Genomic DNA, 12,560 nt, shown 5'->3' with positions numbered 1-12,560 from the left:
CAGCTCAGAGGGAGAGGTGAAAGACGATGAAGATGAAGGAGCGACTGGACTAAAATACAATTTGAGAGACAAAAAAGGAAAGAACCCCAAAGTTTGAAAAACTTTGATTTTATTTTTCGGATTATACTTGGAAGAAAAAAAAATCCACACCAGAAGGACACTACTAACAAATTAAACATTTTGTTTAACATTGATTAACAGAAGGACGACCGAAGACGGACTTTATGGACTTAGAGTTTTGAGTACTAACAGACTAACTTACTAATATGAATAACACCACTCATTCTATTCTTTATCCCGCTATATACCCACCCTATTTCCTGAACTTAAAAGAAATATCTCTCCTTTTTAGGAGAGGGAATAAAGCTTATTCAAAAAAAACAAAAAAAAACCACAACTCAAGTCGGCCATTACTCTCAAACCCTCTTTTTGCATACACAAGATCACTTTTTGTCTTTGCTACTGCGGTGGCTCAAGTGGTTAAGACGCTGAACTGCAGGCTGGAGGGTCGGTAGTTCAGCAGTTCGAGACCTGAGTGCCGCATGACGGAGTGAGCTCCCGTCTCTGGCCCCAGCTCCTGCCAACCTAGCAGTTCGAAAGCAAAGAAATTGCAAGCAGATAAATAGGTACCGCTTTGGTGGGAAGGTAACGGCGTTTCGTGCGCCTCGGCGTTTAGTCATGCCGGCCACGTGACCACAGAAATGTCTTTGGACAGCGTTGGCTCTTCAGCTTGGAAACGGAGATGAGCACCGCAACCCTAGAGTCGGATTCAACTGACTTTCGAGTGAGGGAAACCTTTACCATACTGCCTAAGTGCAACTTAATCTCTTTATCTCAGTGTCACCTGTCTGGTCAAGTCTTCCTGGGTCATCAACAGGACCCTTAACAGCCAGGCCATGGCCCAAACCTTTTATTCACCCCGGTAAGGCAATCGTAATTGTTCTCTAAAGGTTTCCCACTGCTTCAGGGCACAATTCTTCCTATAAGAATCTGCCCCCAAGACGGACAACATACACCCCCACTTTGTGGGCTTCTTTTTTCCCCCTTCACAGAAGGAAATGCTGGCCATTTTCTCCCTAGAACTGCTGTTTCCATGAACCTCTCCAAGACTGGTAAGTATCACCCCCATCCCTACAATGCTGTCCCCCCCCCCTTCCTCCCTAATTTTCCTAGTTAGAAAAATTATGTGTTTGCTGTAAGTGTTTGCTGTGTGCACCCTTGTTTTATCCTGTTTTCAGTTTGTCTAATAAAAACCTTTCCAGTAGAAGAACAGCTTGATTATTTCGAGAGTTCTCTCCAGGATTGTCCCTGTATTCATTGGTGTCTTGATCCTCGTTACCTGCCTCTTGCTATGTCTCCAAGCTAACTCCACAAACTAAGTGAAGACTGCCTATTTCAGGTAACAGACTGGGTAATGGGGGGAGAAGTGCACTCCTGATGTCCTCAAGAGGTTCTTTCCTGTTGGGTATTGCAAGTTGAAAACACTCAGTATATCTGGGGTTAAATGTTTGTTTATGTTACTCACAGGAAGTCACAGGTTTCTCATGTAACCAATGTTCTTTAGATGTAGGAAGCCCGGGAATTTTCTCCCTGATCTAGGGATTTGATTGGGACTAAAGTGTTAGGGTGTATTACCATTTTACAGGGCTTTTTTGGTAGAAAAAGCCCAGCAGGAACTCATTAACATATTATGCCACACCCCTGACAGAGCAGTCATTAGCATATTAGGCCACACCCCCGTGTTACCAGGAGTGTGGTCATCCAGCCACACCCACCTTTTGCTTCTTATTCTGTTTATCTTGTTTGTTGTCAAAACCCAGGGCCTTTTTTTGTAACAGGGAGCCAATGTTCCCTCTAAGCTGTGGAGTGTTATGAGCAAAAATTCTACATTGTGAGCTACCGGCGTTAAAGTTGTGAGTGAGTGATTTGGCTACTGCATAAATTAGTTTGCTCTGGAGCCATCCTTCCTGAGCTAAGACAAAAACATGTGAGCTGGAGACTAAAAAACTGTGAGCTAGCTCACACTAACTCAGCTTAGAGGGAACACTGGCAGGGACCCTTTGCATGTTAGGCCACACACCCCTAATGTAGCCAGTCCTAATGAGTTTCTACTGTTGGGTGTGGCCTATTATGCTAATGAGTTCTTGCTGGGCGTGACCAACTCAGGAGCCAGCCGGAACTCCCTCTTCCCGTCTTCGTTTGGTGTTCTGAAGAACAAGAAGAGTAGCCATACTCATGCTCTTCTAGTTCTGTCTTTGTAGAGTAAGGATGTAGTCGATTTTCCTCTGTTGTTATTTTCATCCTAGTTACCCTTCCCATGCTAGAATTTAGTAAAAACTTTGTATTTTAATCACACATGGATTCTGAGTCTGAATTATTTTACTCTGGCTCTGCTGGACCATCTTATCTCTGCTAAAAACCATTTTTTCAATATCTCACTATCACCCAACATTTCCCCATTCATGCTGCATCTTACTGAAAATCAGCACATCTGGTGGCTTCCTTTCTTAAAAGCCTGTTCCAGAACAAAAGGTGTATATCTGTTTGGAGTTGGGAGGAGCAGCAAACACACCAGAAGATACAGAATTCAACGAGATCTGAACACACTGGAAAAGTGGGCGGATATGAACAAGATGCAATTTAACAAGGATAAGTGCCGAGTTCTACATCTGGGTAACAAAAATGAGAAACATGCATACAGGATGGCGGATACACTTCTGGGTAGCAATGTGCGTGAACAAGATCTTGGGGTACAGGTGGGCCGTAAGTTAAATACGAGCAGCCAAAGTGATGTGGCGATAAAAAAGGCGAATGCGATCTTGGGGTGTATCAGCAGAGGCATAAGATCCAAATCGCGTCATACTTCCGCTGTACACTGCTTTGGTCAGGCCACAATGTGCTGCCTGGGGAGGTGGTGAGCTCCCCCTTACTGGCAGTCTGTAAGCAGTGGCTGGGCAAACACTTCCCAGGGATGCTCTAAGCTGATCCTGCATCGAGCACGGGGTTGGACTAGATGGCCTGTATGGCCCCTTCCAACTCTGTGATTCTATGTTTAGGTAAAGGTAAAGATTTCCCTTGCTCGAAAGCCAGTCGAATCCGACTCTAGGGTTGCAGTGCTCATCTCCGTTTCAAAGCCGAAGAGCCAGCGCTGTCCGAAGACGTCTCCGTGGTCATGTGGCCGGCGTGACTAGACACCAAGGCACACGGAACGCTGTTACCTTCCCACCGAAGCAGTACCTATTTATCTACTTGCAACTTCTTGCTTTCGAACTGCTAGGTTGCCAGGAGCTGGGGCCAGAGCCGGGAGCTCACTCCGTCACGCGGCACCCGGGTCTCGAACTGCTGAACTACCGACCTTCCAGCCTGCAGTTCAGCGTCTTAACCACTTGAGCCACCACAGCTCCTAAGGTGGGATATAAATGAAGTTAAATAAATAAATAAACAAACAAACCACTGAGTCATGCACTCGCTAAATAATATCAAGATTCTATTTACATTGCTAGCTCATTGGCACTGAAGGCTCAGGGTTAATAAGAAGATTTCATCCTTCCTTTAGATACCTCTTCCTTTAGATCAGCTTTGTTCTCATTACAGCTTCACAGCCTTGCAAGCTATCTTGTTAGGGAAGGCAAAAAAAAAAAACCCAAAAAACCCCCCAAAAAACCCCTCACTCAGCAATTCACTCCCCAGGCTGGGTGATGCTTCGTTCACAGGTTCAGGCAGTGTTTGCCAGCACCGCAGGAGGCTCAGGGAAGCCAGGAAGCTTAATCACACATTACCAAGTGTGGCTGCTAAATATCTGATGCTGGTGCTACTTTTGTCAGGTTTCTGCACTGGGATTTGCAAGAGCCAGATCATCAGGAGGAGATTATCTTCCTCCCTTTCGACAGATGGAGCCCGACACGCTGCACGGAAGGGCACAGTTTGTACCGGCACAGCGCGATCCCGCTGCCTCCCACTGCACGCAGAGTGGGCCGAAGCCATGGGAGGGATTCTGAGCAGCACACCAGCCCAGTCCCCGGTGTAAATGCATAGCAGCTGCCTGCAATATCCCTGATGGAACCTAGGAAGGCAGAATAGGAGGTTGAGGGGGGACAGGATGGCTCCCTTGAAGGATGTGAAGGGCTGTCACTTAGGGAAGGCGTCATGACCCCCCTGTGGGTTGCCACTTTCAGCTGCCACCACTCTGGATTTAGGGTCCCTTGGGAAGGCCCAGATTACCCTCCCAAGCCCATCCAAAATGCCCCCTTTTAAGCTGGGAACTACAGGCTTGACGACCAGGCAGAGAACATTAAAACAAAATGGTTTATTAATACAGTACTGGGGCAAGGAAAACAACACAAGGTGCTTTAAAATATATAACAGTGTTTAAAGGCAAAAAAATCAAATCTAACGTGACTACCTATTTCACTTCACTAGTTACTATTTCAAGGCCCAAAGCCCTCTTACACCAGGCCTCCTGCCTGTACTCACTCTGTCCCAAGTGAGGGATCTTTTCCTCAGACCAGACTGTCCCCTCAGTTTAGCTCTGTGAGACAAGACCTCAGAAGAGAAAGAACACAATTTCATGGCCCACAAAGCTTAAGTCCCCATCTCCTCATAGAATCCCTCGACACAGATTGGCTACAACCGTAGCTAAGCATTGTGGGGATTGTAGGCTATGTCTGCTTTCCACTACCATGCAGGTCTCTCCTGGGACCAGGCCACATTAGGCCTTGCTCCCAGTCCTGCACAGATCATGATAGGAGGGCTCTTGGCAGCAGAGGACAGGACTCAAGATATTGGGGGGGGGGGATTTGACAGTAAGAGTTGTGCAACAGAGGAATCAGCTGCCTAGGGAGGCAGTGAGCTCCCCCTCACTAGCAATCTTCAAGCAGTGGCTGGACAAAAACTTGTCAGGCTGATCCTGCAATGAGAAGGGGGTTGGACTAGATGGCCTGTATGGCCCCTTCCAACTCTGTGATTCTATGATTCTATCTATGATTCTCCTTTCCGAGGTACAAAGCAGGAGGGATTTCAGAGACCCCTGCTAGCCAGCAATCCCATCGTCCATCCGTCCTTTTCCCTACCCGTGAAGTCACAGCTGACTTATGGCATATGGCTTTCAAGGCAAGACATGTTCAGAGGTAGCTTGCCCTCACCTGCCCCAGCGCCACGACCCTGGTATTCCTTGCTGGTCTCCCACCCACTCGCTTCTGAGATCTGCCAAGACTGGGCTAGCCTGGGCTATCCAGGTCAGGTCAGCCATTCATACACCTTACAGAAAAGAACGATCTCGTCAGCTCCCCCTTAAGACCTGTCCTAGACCGGCGTTCCAGTACCAGCTGGCCGGATGCCTTTGGGACACTCACCGCTTCCTTAACCCAGAGGAACTTTTGGAAGCAAAACCCTTTCAAGCTGTTCCCCTTATAAGACACACGTGGGGGGGGGGGAATTAAAACTGTACCTGAGGCAAACTGAAAGCTATGGTTCCGGGAACGACCGACTGGTGGCTCCGTAGCGTGAAAACGTATTTGTGGTTTGCGGAGGTCCTCACGACAACGTGCCTGAAGGGGAGAAAACAAGGATTACCCAAAAAAACCTGCACTGCTCTCAGCTGCTTCCGTTTGGGTGAGAAGAAAGAGGTGGCAAGCCCCAAACTACTCTTTAAATGGAGAAAGTTCTTCCTTTTTAAAGGTAAAGGTAAAGGTTCCCTTGCTCAAAAGCCAGTCGAATCCGACTCTAGGGTTGTGGTGCTCATCTCCGTTTCCAAGCCGAAGAGCCAGCGCTGTCCGAAGACATTTCCGTGGTCATGTGGCCAGCATGACTAAACGCCGAGGCGCACGGAATGCTGTTACCTTCCCACCGAAGTGGTACCTATTTATCTACTTGCAATGTCTTGCTTTCAAACTGCTAGGCTGGCAGGAGCTGGAACTAGAGACGGGAGCTCACTCTGTCATGCGGCACACTCGGGTCTTGAACTGCTGAACGACCAACCATCCACAGACTGCAGTTCAGCATCTTAACCAACTGAGCCACTTTGGGTCCTTTTTAAAGACCCAAAATAGCTCTGGGCGGGTTACTCCTGAGCTGAGGAACACGGTTGTGGACCAGGTTGTTAGAAGAACCCACTATGGAGGAAGGCGAAACAAACAGTCAGCACCACTTGGCTTGGACTGGGACCAGGGTGACGAGGACCAAGACAAAAGCCCACCCCCCACCCCCGTGTTCATCACTACTGTGGCCTGGCTCCAAGCCCAGTGGCCCCTCACGGCCGTGCAAGGGGCTCCTGGATGCCGGTGACTTTCAGGGCCACAGCATTCTAGGACGTTTCCTCATAAGTTCAAGGTCTGGTCTCCCCCTGAACAGCATACAGCAGGGGTCCCCAACATGGTGTTTGGAATTTAGGTGCCTCTCCGCCAATCAAACATAAATTTGGCACTATTAAACATATTTTTCTTTATACCAGAATATTTATTGTGTATATAGCCAAAGGCCGTCACAATACAGGATAATAAAAAGAAAATAATTCTAATTGTACCTAGGTAAAACAGCGATTAAAAAGAATTTTCACACAAGTAAATACAGACCGGTTATAAACAGTAAAACTGCAAAATAATAAATCCAGTTAAGTCATAAAAAGGTTAATTTTCTGAAGCTGCGGTCTTAGCCCTGATTTTTTTGGGTGGCCAAGGCAAAAAGAGACACTTTACAACCAATGTTCCCTCTAAGCTGTGGAGTCTTGTGAGCAAAAATTCTACTTTATAAACTACTGACATTAAACTTGTGAGCAAGCGATTTGGCTTGCTCTGGAGCCCTCCTTCCTGAGTTGAGACAAAAATGTGTGAGCCGGAGGCTAAGAAACTGTGAGCTGGCTCACACTAACTCAGCTTAGAGGGAACACTGTTTACAACTAACGAGTGGATCAGATAATAGAAAGACCAGCTTTTCAACGTCAGAAGAAAAACTTTGTCCTATTAGCAGATTATCAAGAAATTAGCTCTAACTGCTGTATACCTAGGACAAAATAGTATATAGTGAAGAATGTCCCCTGGACTGAGGCATCGCATATACAAGAACGTAAGGCCAGCAGTACTTGAGAGTATCTCCCTGAGAGTAGAGCCGTCGGCACTGTCTGAAAATGTAAGGAAGTAAGTGCCTTTCTGAGATATTGAGGTGTAATATTCACTAAGTAAGGAGATTGTAATGTATTCAAAGCTGCCTTGAATGCAATGTTGTGAAACATCTAACTGAAATGTAATGTTGAGCTTCGTCCTGGGCTAGGATCCAAATCCATCCAATAGAATCGCTAGCCCAGGAAGTAACAAGCCAATCACTTCAAGCAAGCTCCCTGAGCGGGAACGAATGTGATTGGACATTATCTCGGCAACCTCATAGGTTGATATGTGTACAGTGGGTGTGGCTATATTAGCCGGGAATGTTTAAAAGCAGGACAGCTGCAATGTAAAAGCTGTTCTGGCTATCAGATGTTGATCCGTGTTGGAGTTGTGTTCGAGCTGAAGAATAAAGTTTACAACGGCCAGAATGACATATGCTCAATGTTGGAAGCAAGAAAGAATACCTGAACTATGGGAATGGATAAGGAAGCTACTCTTTATGGCTGAAATGGATAAAATGACAAGAAAGTTGAACAATAAAGAAGATGAAGAATTTTTTGCGGATTGGAAGGACTTTAAAGAATATATAGAGAAACATTGGGATGTCAAAAATAAACTTTTTTGCTTTAGTAATTATTAAGAATAGACTTTAGAAATGTTGGAAAGAAATTGTTATCGAATAGGTTACCTATGAGACTGAAAAAATATAAGTAAGGTAGTAAAAGAAATTGTGAACCTTTAAATAATATCAAACTGAAGGGAAAGATTAAGAGAGGAAATGTGGTGGGGGTGGGAACGCTGCGGGAAGCCTGGAGAAGGGGGGGGGAAGGGATGTATTAAGAAATGGTGAACTGGTTAATTTTGGACTTTTTTAATATCCCGTTAATAAAAACTTGTTTTAATTTTTAAAAAAAGAATAAAGTTGTGTTCTTGCTGAATCACTCTCCGACTACTCTGTTAAGCGAGCGACTTAACAGAGATCTATCGTGATCTCTTTTGAACAGCTTAAACCAAGGGGAGAATTTAGACCTAGAGATTGTAAAACTGTCCATTAAAGCATCACATTTGTAGATCCAGCTTTGTAAGTTGGTGCCAATATTGAGAGCCCCCAACAAATCGTCCGGAATAGAATCTTTTTCTTTATATGACAAAGCCACAAGTGCCAGACCGCAAGACTCACAGGGGAGGGGAGCCCGTTCCCCTCCCCCCTTTCCACTGGATCTGCCGTGGGCCCCAGGCTGCCCCGCTTCCAGGCCCAGCGCAGCTCCCGAGCCCCACTGGTCCCACCAAGGCCCGCTGTAGGTGGGTACGGTCTCTGTGCTTGCACAGAGAACACTCTTTTATTTGGGAGGGGGGATTTAAACCTCCCAATGTATTTTTTAAAGCTGTAAGATATATATTTTTTGCAAGTCTGGGGGGGCCCTCAAGTTTGCAGAAACATCTCTTTTGGGTACGTGTGGCCCTGGTCCGCAGATTCAGATATCCGCAGGTGAGGGCCACAGTTCAGAAACAGATATATAGATGCTGATTCTATCCCTCACGGTTGCAAAGAAAACACGGGAAATCTAGAGAAAGATACCATGGGAACCACAGGCTTCCTCCCCCAGAACACATGCAGGTGGTGTTTCCACAAAGTGACAAGACAGAGTGTTAAAATAGTGCTCTCTCTCCCCACCCACCCACAGACAGACCGGAGATCCTCGCAGCACTTGCCCTGAGGTTGTCTATCATCCTCTTCATTTATAAAGGGGCTTGCTAGCCTTCCTTATCCAAGCTGCCCCTGACCCAAACGCTTGCTGGCCCCACACCAACGCTCCCTCTAAGCTGTGGAGTCTTGTGAGCAAAAATTCTACTCTGTGAGCTCCTGGCATTAAAGCTGTGAGCGAGTGTTTTGGCTGCTGCATACATTAGTTTGCTCTGAAGCCATCCTTCCTGAGCTCAGACAAAAATGTGTGAGCTGGAGGCTAAAGAACTGTGAGCTAGCTCACGTTAACTCAGCTTACAGGGAACACAGCCCCATACCTGACAGATACCGAGCGTTAGTAAAAACCATCCAGACGTGATTGAGCGATAGAATATTACTGAACAGAATAAGAACCAATCAGCACTGACGCCTTACTAATAAAAGACATATTGCTCTATACTAGGAGTTCACAGCCTTCATGAGCGTGCAGGCATCTTTGAGGTTCTGACACAGGGTGGTGGGCGCAGGCACAAAATGACTCCCACAAAATGTCTGCAGCGGGAGGCAGAGCCAGCCACAAAATGTCTGCCCCAGCTTACTTCAGTGCAGTGCAGATCCGTGTGCTGTGGGGGCAGCTGCTGCCAAAGCGCCGTTTTGAAAAATCTGCATAGCCAGTCATAAGACCTGCTGGGCAGAAGCCCCACCTTCTTTCGTAAAACACTCAGGAGGCACCAGGAAAGGTGTTGGTGGGTGCCCTGACGCTCACGGGCACCACGTTGCAGACCCCTGTATGTGATCAATGTGATAAGGCTGCAGGTGAAACCTCACTGTAGCCGCAGGCCACTTTGCAGAGGGGAAGAGAGAGGAGGAGGAGGAAGAAAAGTTCCCCGTTCCCTCTCACTGCCGAATAGTGCCCTGTTCACCACCCTGCTTGACCACCAGGGAAAGTGTTGGGGTGCACCAAGTCCCCTGCGCATCCAAAGAGCATTCCAACAACTCATTCAATGGCTGCTTTTGGATTCATTGGTGCCACTGTCTTGAGTGTGCCTTGGCATGTGGAGCCAGAGAAAAGGGGTGAAAAGCCCCCACACCACCATTTTTGACTGGTGAAAGTGGGGTGGGAAGGAAACCAGAGGCTCTTTCCCCCCTGCCTCGTAGGACTCCCTGTTTGGTGTAGTGGTCAGGAGCGCAACTCTAATCTGGGAGAACCGGGTTTGATTCCCCACTCCTCCACATGCAGCTGCTGGTGAGACCTTGGGTCAGCCACAAGTTCTCTCAGAGCTGTTCTCTCAAGAGCAGTCCTCGAAGGAGCTCTCTCAGCCCCACTTACCTCACAGGGTGTCTGTTGTGGGGAGGGGAGGGGAAGGAGATTGTAAGCAGCTCTGAGATTCTGAGTGAAGGGCGGGGTATAAATCCAATCTCCCCCCCCCCTTCGTCGTCTTCTTCTTGTTGCCCTGCAAGGCGCTTATAGTGCTCCCTTGGATGGCATTCTCTCCCACTTTCAGGGATATTCCAGAAACTGCTTTCAGAATTGCATCCCTCACATGCCTCTTCGAGAATCTTACGACAATTTCCCCAGGCAGATTATTTTTCTTTATATAGCCTGAATATGATTAGACACCCTCCTTAGTGAAGAGTCCACAAGATGCCTGACTTTGCTTTCAGAAAACATACGAAACATTTTTATATCGGAACTCTTATTATTACATATCCTCTGCACTGTACGTGTTTTACTTTTATGTGTTTCCGGCTGCACTGTCATTAACTGAGTGCTTTTGAGGTGGACAGCTTGACTCTTCAGATGAATTTTTCACTGGTATTGCTATCCTGCAGAACTGAGCTGAGTCATGGAATACTAACAAGAGCAGCAGCAACACCATGACATGAATTTTCTAGGAGCAGTTAGGTCCTTCTGTCCCTGTCCTCCTGGTTACACAACATTCCTCCAATACACAGACTGGCTACTCGTAGCTCTAGGAACGTGCCCTTTCCTCTAAAGTAAGGGAAACCGCTCCAGGCCTTTCTTGAAAAAAAAGGAAAACGGAAACACTCACAGGCCAGACTGGAAGTCCTTCTCATTGACCACGGCACAGTTGCTTAAAGAGAGTTCGTCCGTAGGACATCGCGCTGCTTGCATAGTCTGTGAAGGAAGGAGAGAGAAAGAGAGGAAACGATATGGTCAGCGCTGAAGCACACGGGAGGAGACACACACACACACACACAAAGAGAAGGCTCAGGTTCAAACTAAGCTGAGGAAAGACACAAGACCACCTGTGATCTGTTTAGCTTTCAGACATTTTTGAGAATCTAGGGATTTCTGGGAGGAGAATCTAGGGATTTCTGGGAGGCGAATCTAGGGATTTCTGGGGGATGCAGGGGCACGCATGACAGGAAATGGAGACCAATGTGGGATGTAATGAATCAGACTGTGAAAACTCATGCAATGGAGCACTTCTCCACTTTAAAAAATCCTCAGAATAGAAACTGCCACATGAGGGGGAACGCTAGGTCAGAACTCATTTCCCAAGCATCCCGGGGCCCAAGGAAGTTAAACTAGCTGCGACCAGGGCCAGGGCTTTTTCGGTGGCGGCTCCTACCTGGTGGAATGAGCTCTCGGGGGCGATCCGGGCCCTGCGGGACCTTATGCAGTTCCGCAGGGCCTGCAAGATGGAGCTCTTCTGCCAGGCCTTTGAGTAGGAGACGCCGCCCCATTACACCACCACCGTCAAGGTATCTTAAAGGATGCATCGACGAGGCCCAAGGAAGAAACTGGAAATCGTAGAAGAGCTGCGGCCATCGTCACTGGACACGTACTTCATGGGAGTACCATCTGTAACTGTGGAGTTACCATTCTGGACTTAGGACATTAGTAACGGATTGAGCACCGTGGTTTTTACGTTGAATGTTTTATTATGTTTTTATATGTTTATCTCAGCATGGCTGTTGTCCTGCCCTTGTTAGCCGCCCTGAGCCCACCGGGGAGGGTGGGATATAAATGTGAAAAATAAATAAATAAATACATAAAAATAGTGTATGCAGAACTGTATTTGCATGGATGAGCACTCCCACCACGCAAGCCTCCGCTTGCAGCTGGAAGGGGTTCCACATGGACACCCCAACTGGGCCTAGGTTGTTAGACCATAAGAGAAGCCGTGTTGGATCAGGCTGTGGAGGAACAGTCTGATCCGCAGGCCCCGTTCCACCCTGCCCCCTCCTGGGTTTTCCCAACACCTGGAGGGGCTTTTCTCTCCCCCCCTCTGTGTACAACCTCCGCCACCACCTGACCTGTGTAAGGAATTGCCCACTGGGAGGGTCAGGACCCCCAGCTTCCCTTCCACATTCTGAGGCCTTCTTGCCTCTGTGTCTCCCACTGCCCAGTGCCAGGTCACCACAGGGACAGTTTACTCCCTTGTGCACCACCGGGGGAATAGCCACTTGCCAACTGCTGGCCTTCCCCCTAGCTGGCATTCCTTTTAAAATGGCGTGTCCAAGATGGTGGAGGTCTGTTTGGCACAGAGAATTTATTATTTATTTATTTTGTTGCATTTATAGCCCGCCCTCCCCGCGAACGGGCTCAGGGCGGCTCACATAGGGCACTAAGTGCGTACAATATACAAAAATTTAAAACATTTAAAACATTAAATTCGATTTCAACGGATGCACATATAAAACTCCTAACAACTTGCATAGCAGAGGGGAAGGCTAGGGTAATGGAAAGATGTTGCCCAACCCCCCCCCCCCCCCGTCGACTCCCTCTTTATAAAAAAAGGGCGGCAGGG

The 12,560-nt window shown here is 47.5% G+C and overlaps 1 protein-coding gene across 2 annotated transcripts in view; it reads right to left on the bottom strand.

Annotated features, from left to right (window-relative positions):
• NSF (N-ethylmaleimide sensitive factor) overlaps nucleotides 1–12,560 on the bottom strand; it is a 147,653-nt gene that overhangs the window by 106,391 nt on the left and 28,702 nt on the right. For both annotated transcript variants that reach the window (XM_015428946.1, XM_015428948.1), the window contains exons 2-3: nucleotides 10,836–10,921; nucleotides 5,447–5,546 (exon numbers count right to left, since the gene is read on the bottom strand). In XM_015428946.1, the coding sequence (XP_015284432.1) occupies nucleotides 5,447–5,546; nucleotides 10,836–10,921 (186 nt within the window). The remainder of the gene's footprint in view (nucleotides 1–5,446; nucleotides 5,547–10,835; nucleotides 10,922–12,560) is intronic.

The sequence above is a fragment of the Gekko japonicus genome, unplaced genomic scaffold (genome assembly GCF_001447785.1).
Source record: "Gekko japonicus isolate JY-2015 unplaced genomic scaffold, Gekko_japonicus_V1.1 scaffold776, whole genome shotgun sequence".
In the NCBI taxonomy this organism is placed as follows: Eukaryota; Metazoa; Chordata; class Lepidosauria; order Squamata; family Gekkonidae; genus Gekko; species Gekko japonicus.
The sequence above is the reverse complement of the archived record's forward strand: the minus strand, read 5'-3'. Positions and strand labels throughout refer to the sequence as shown.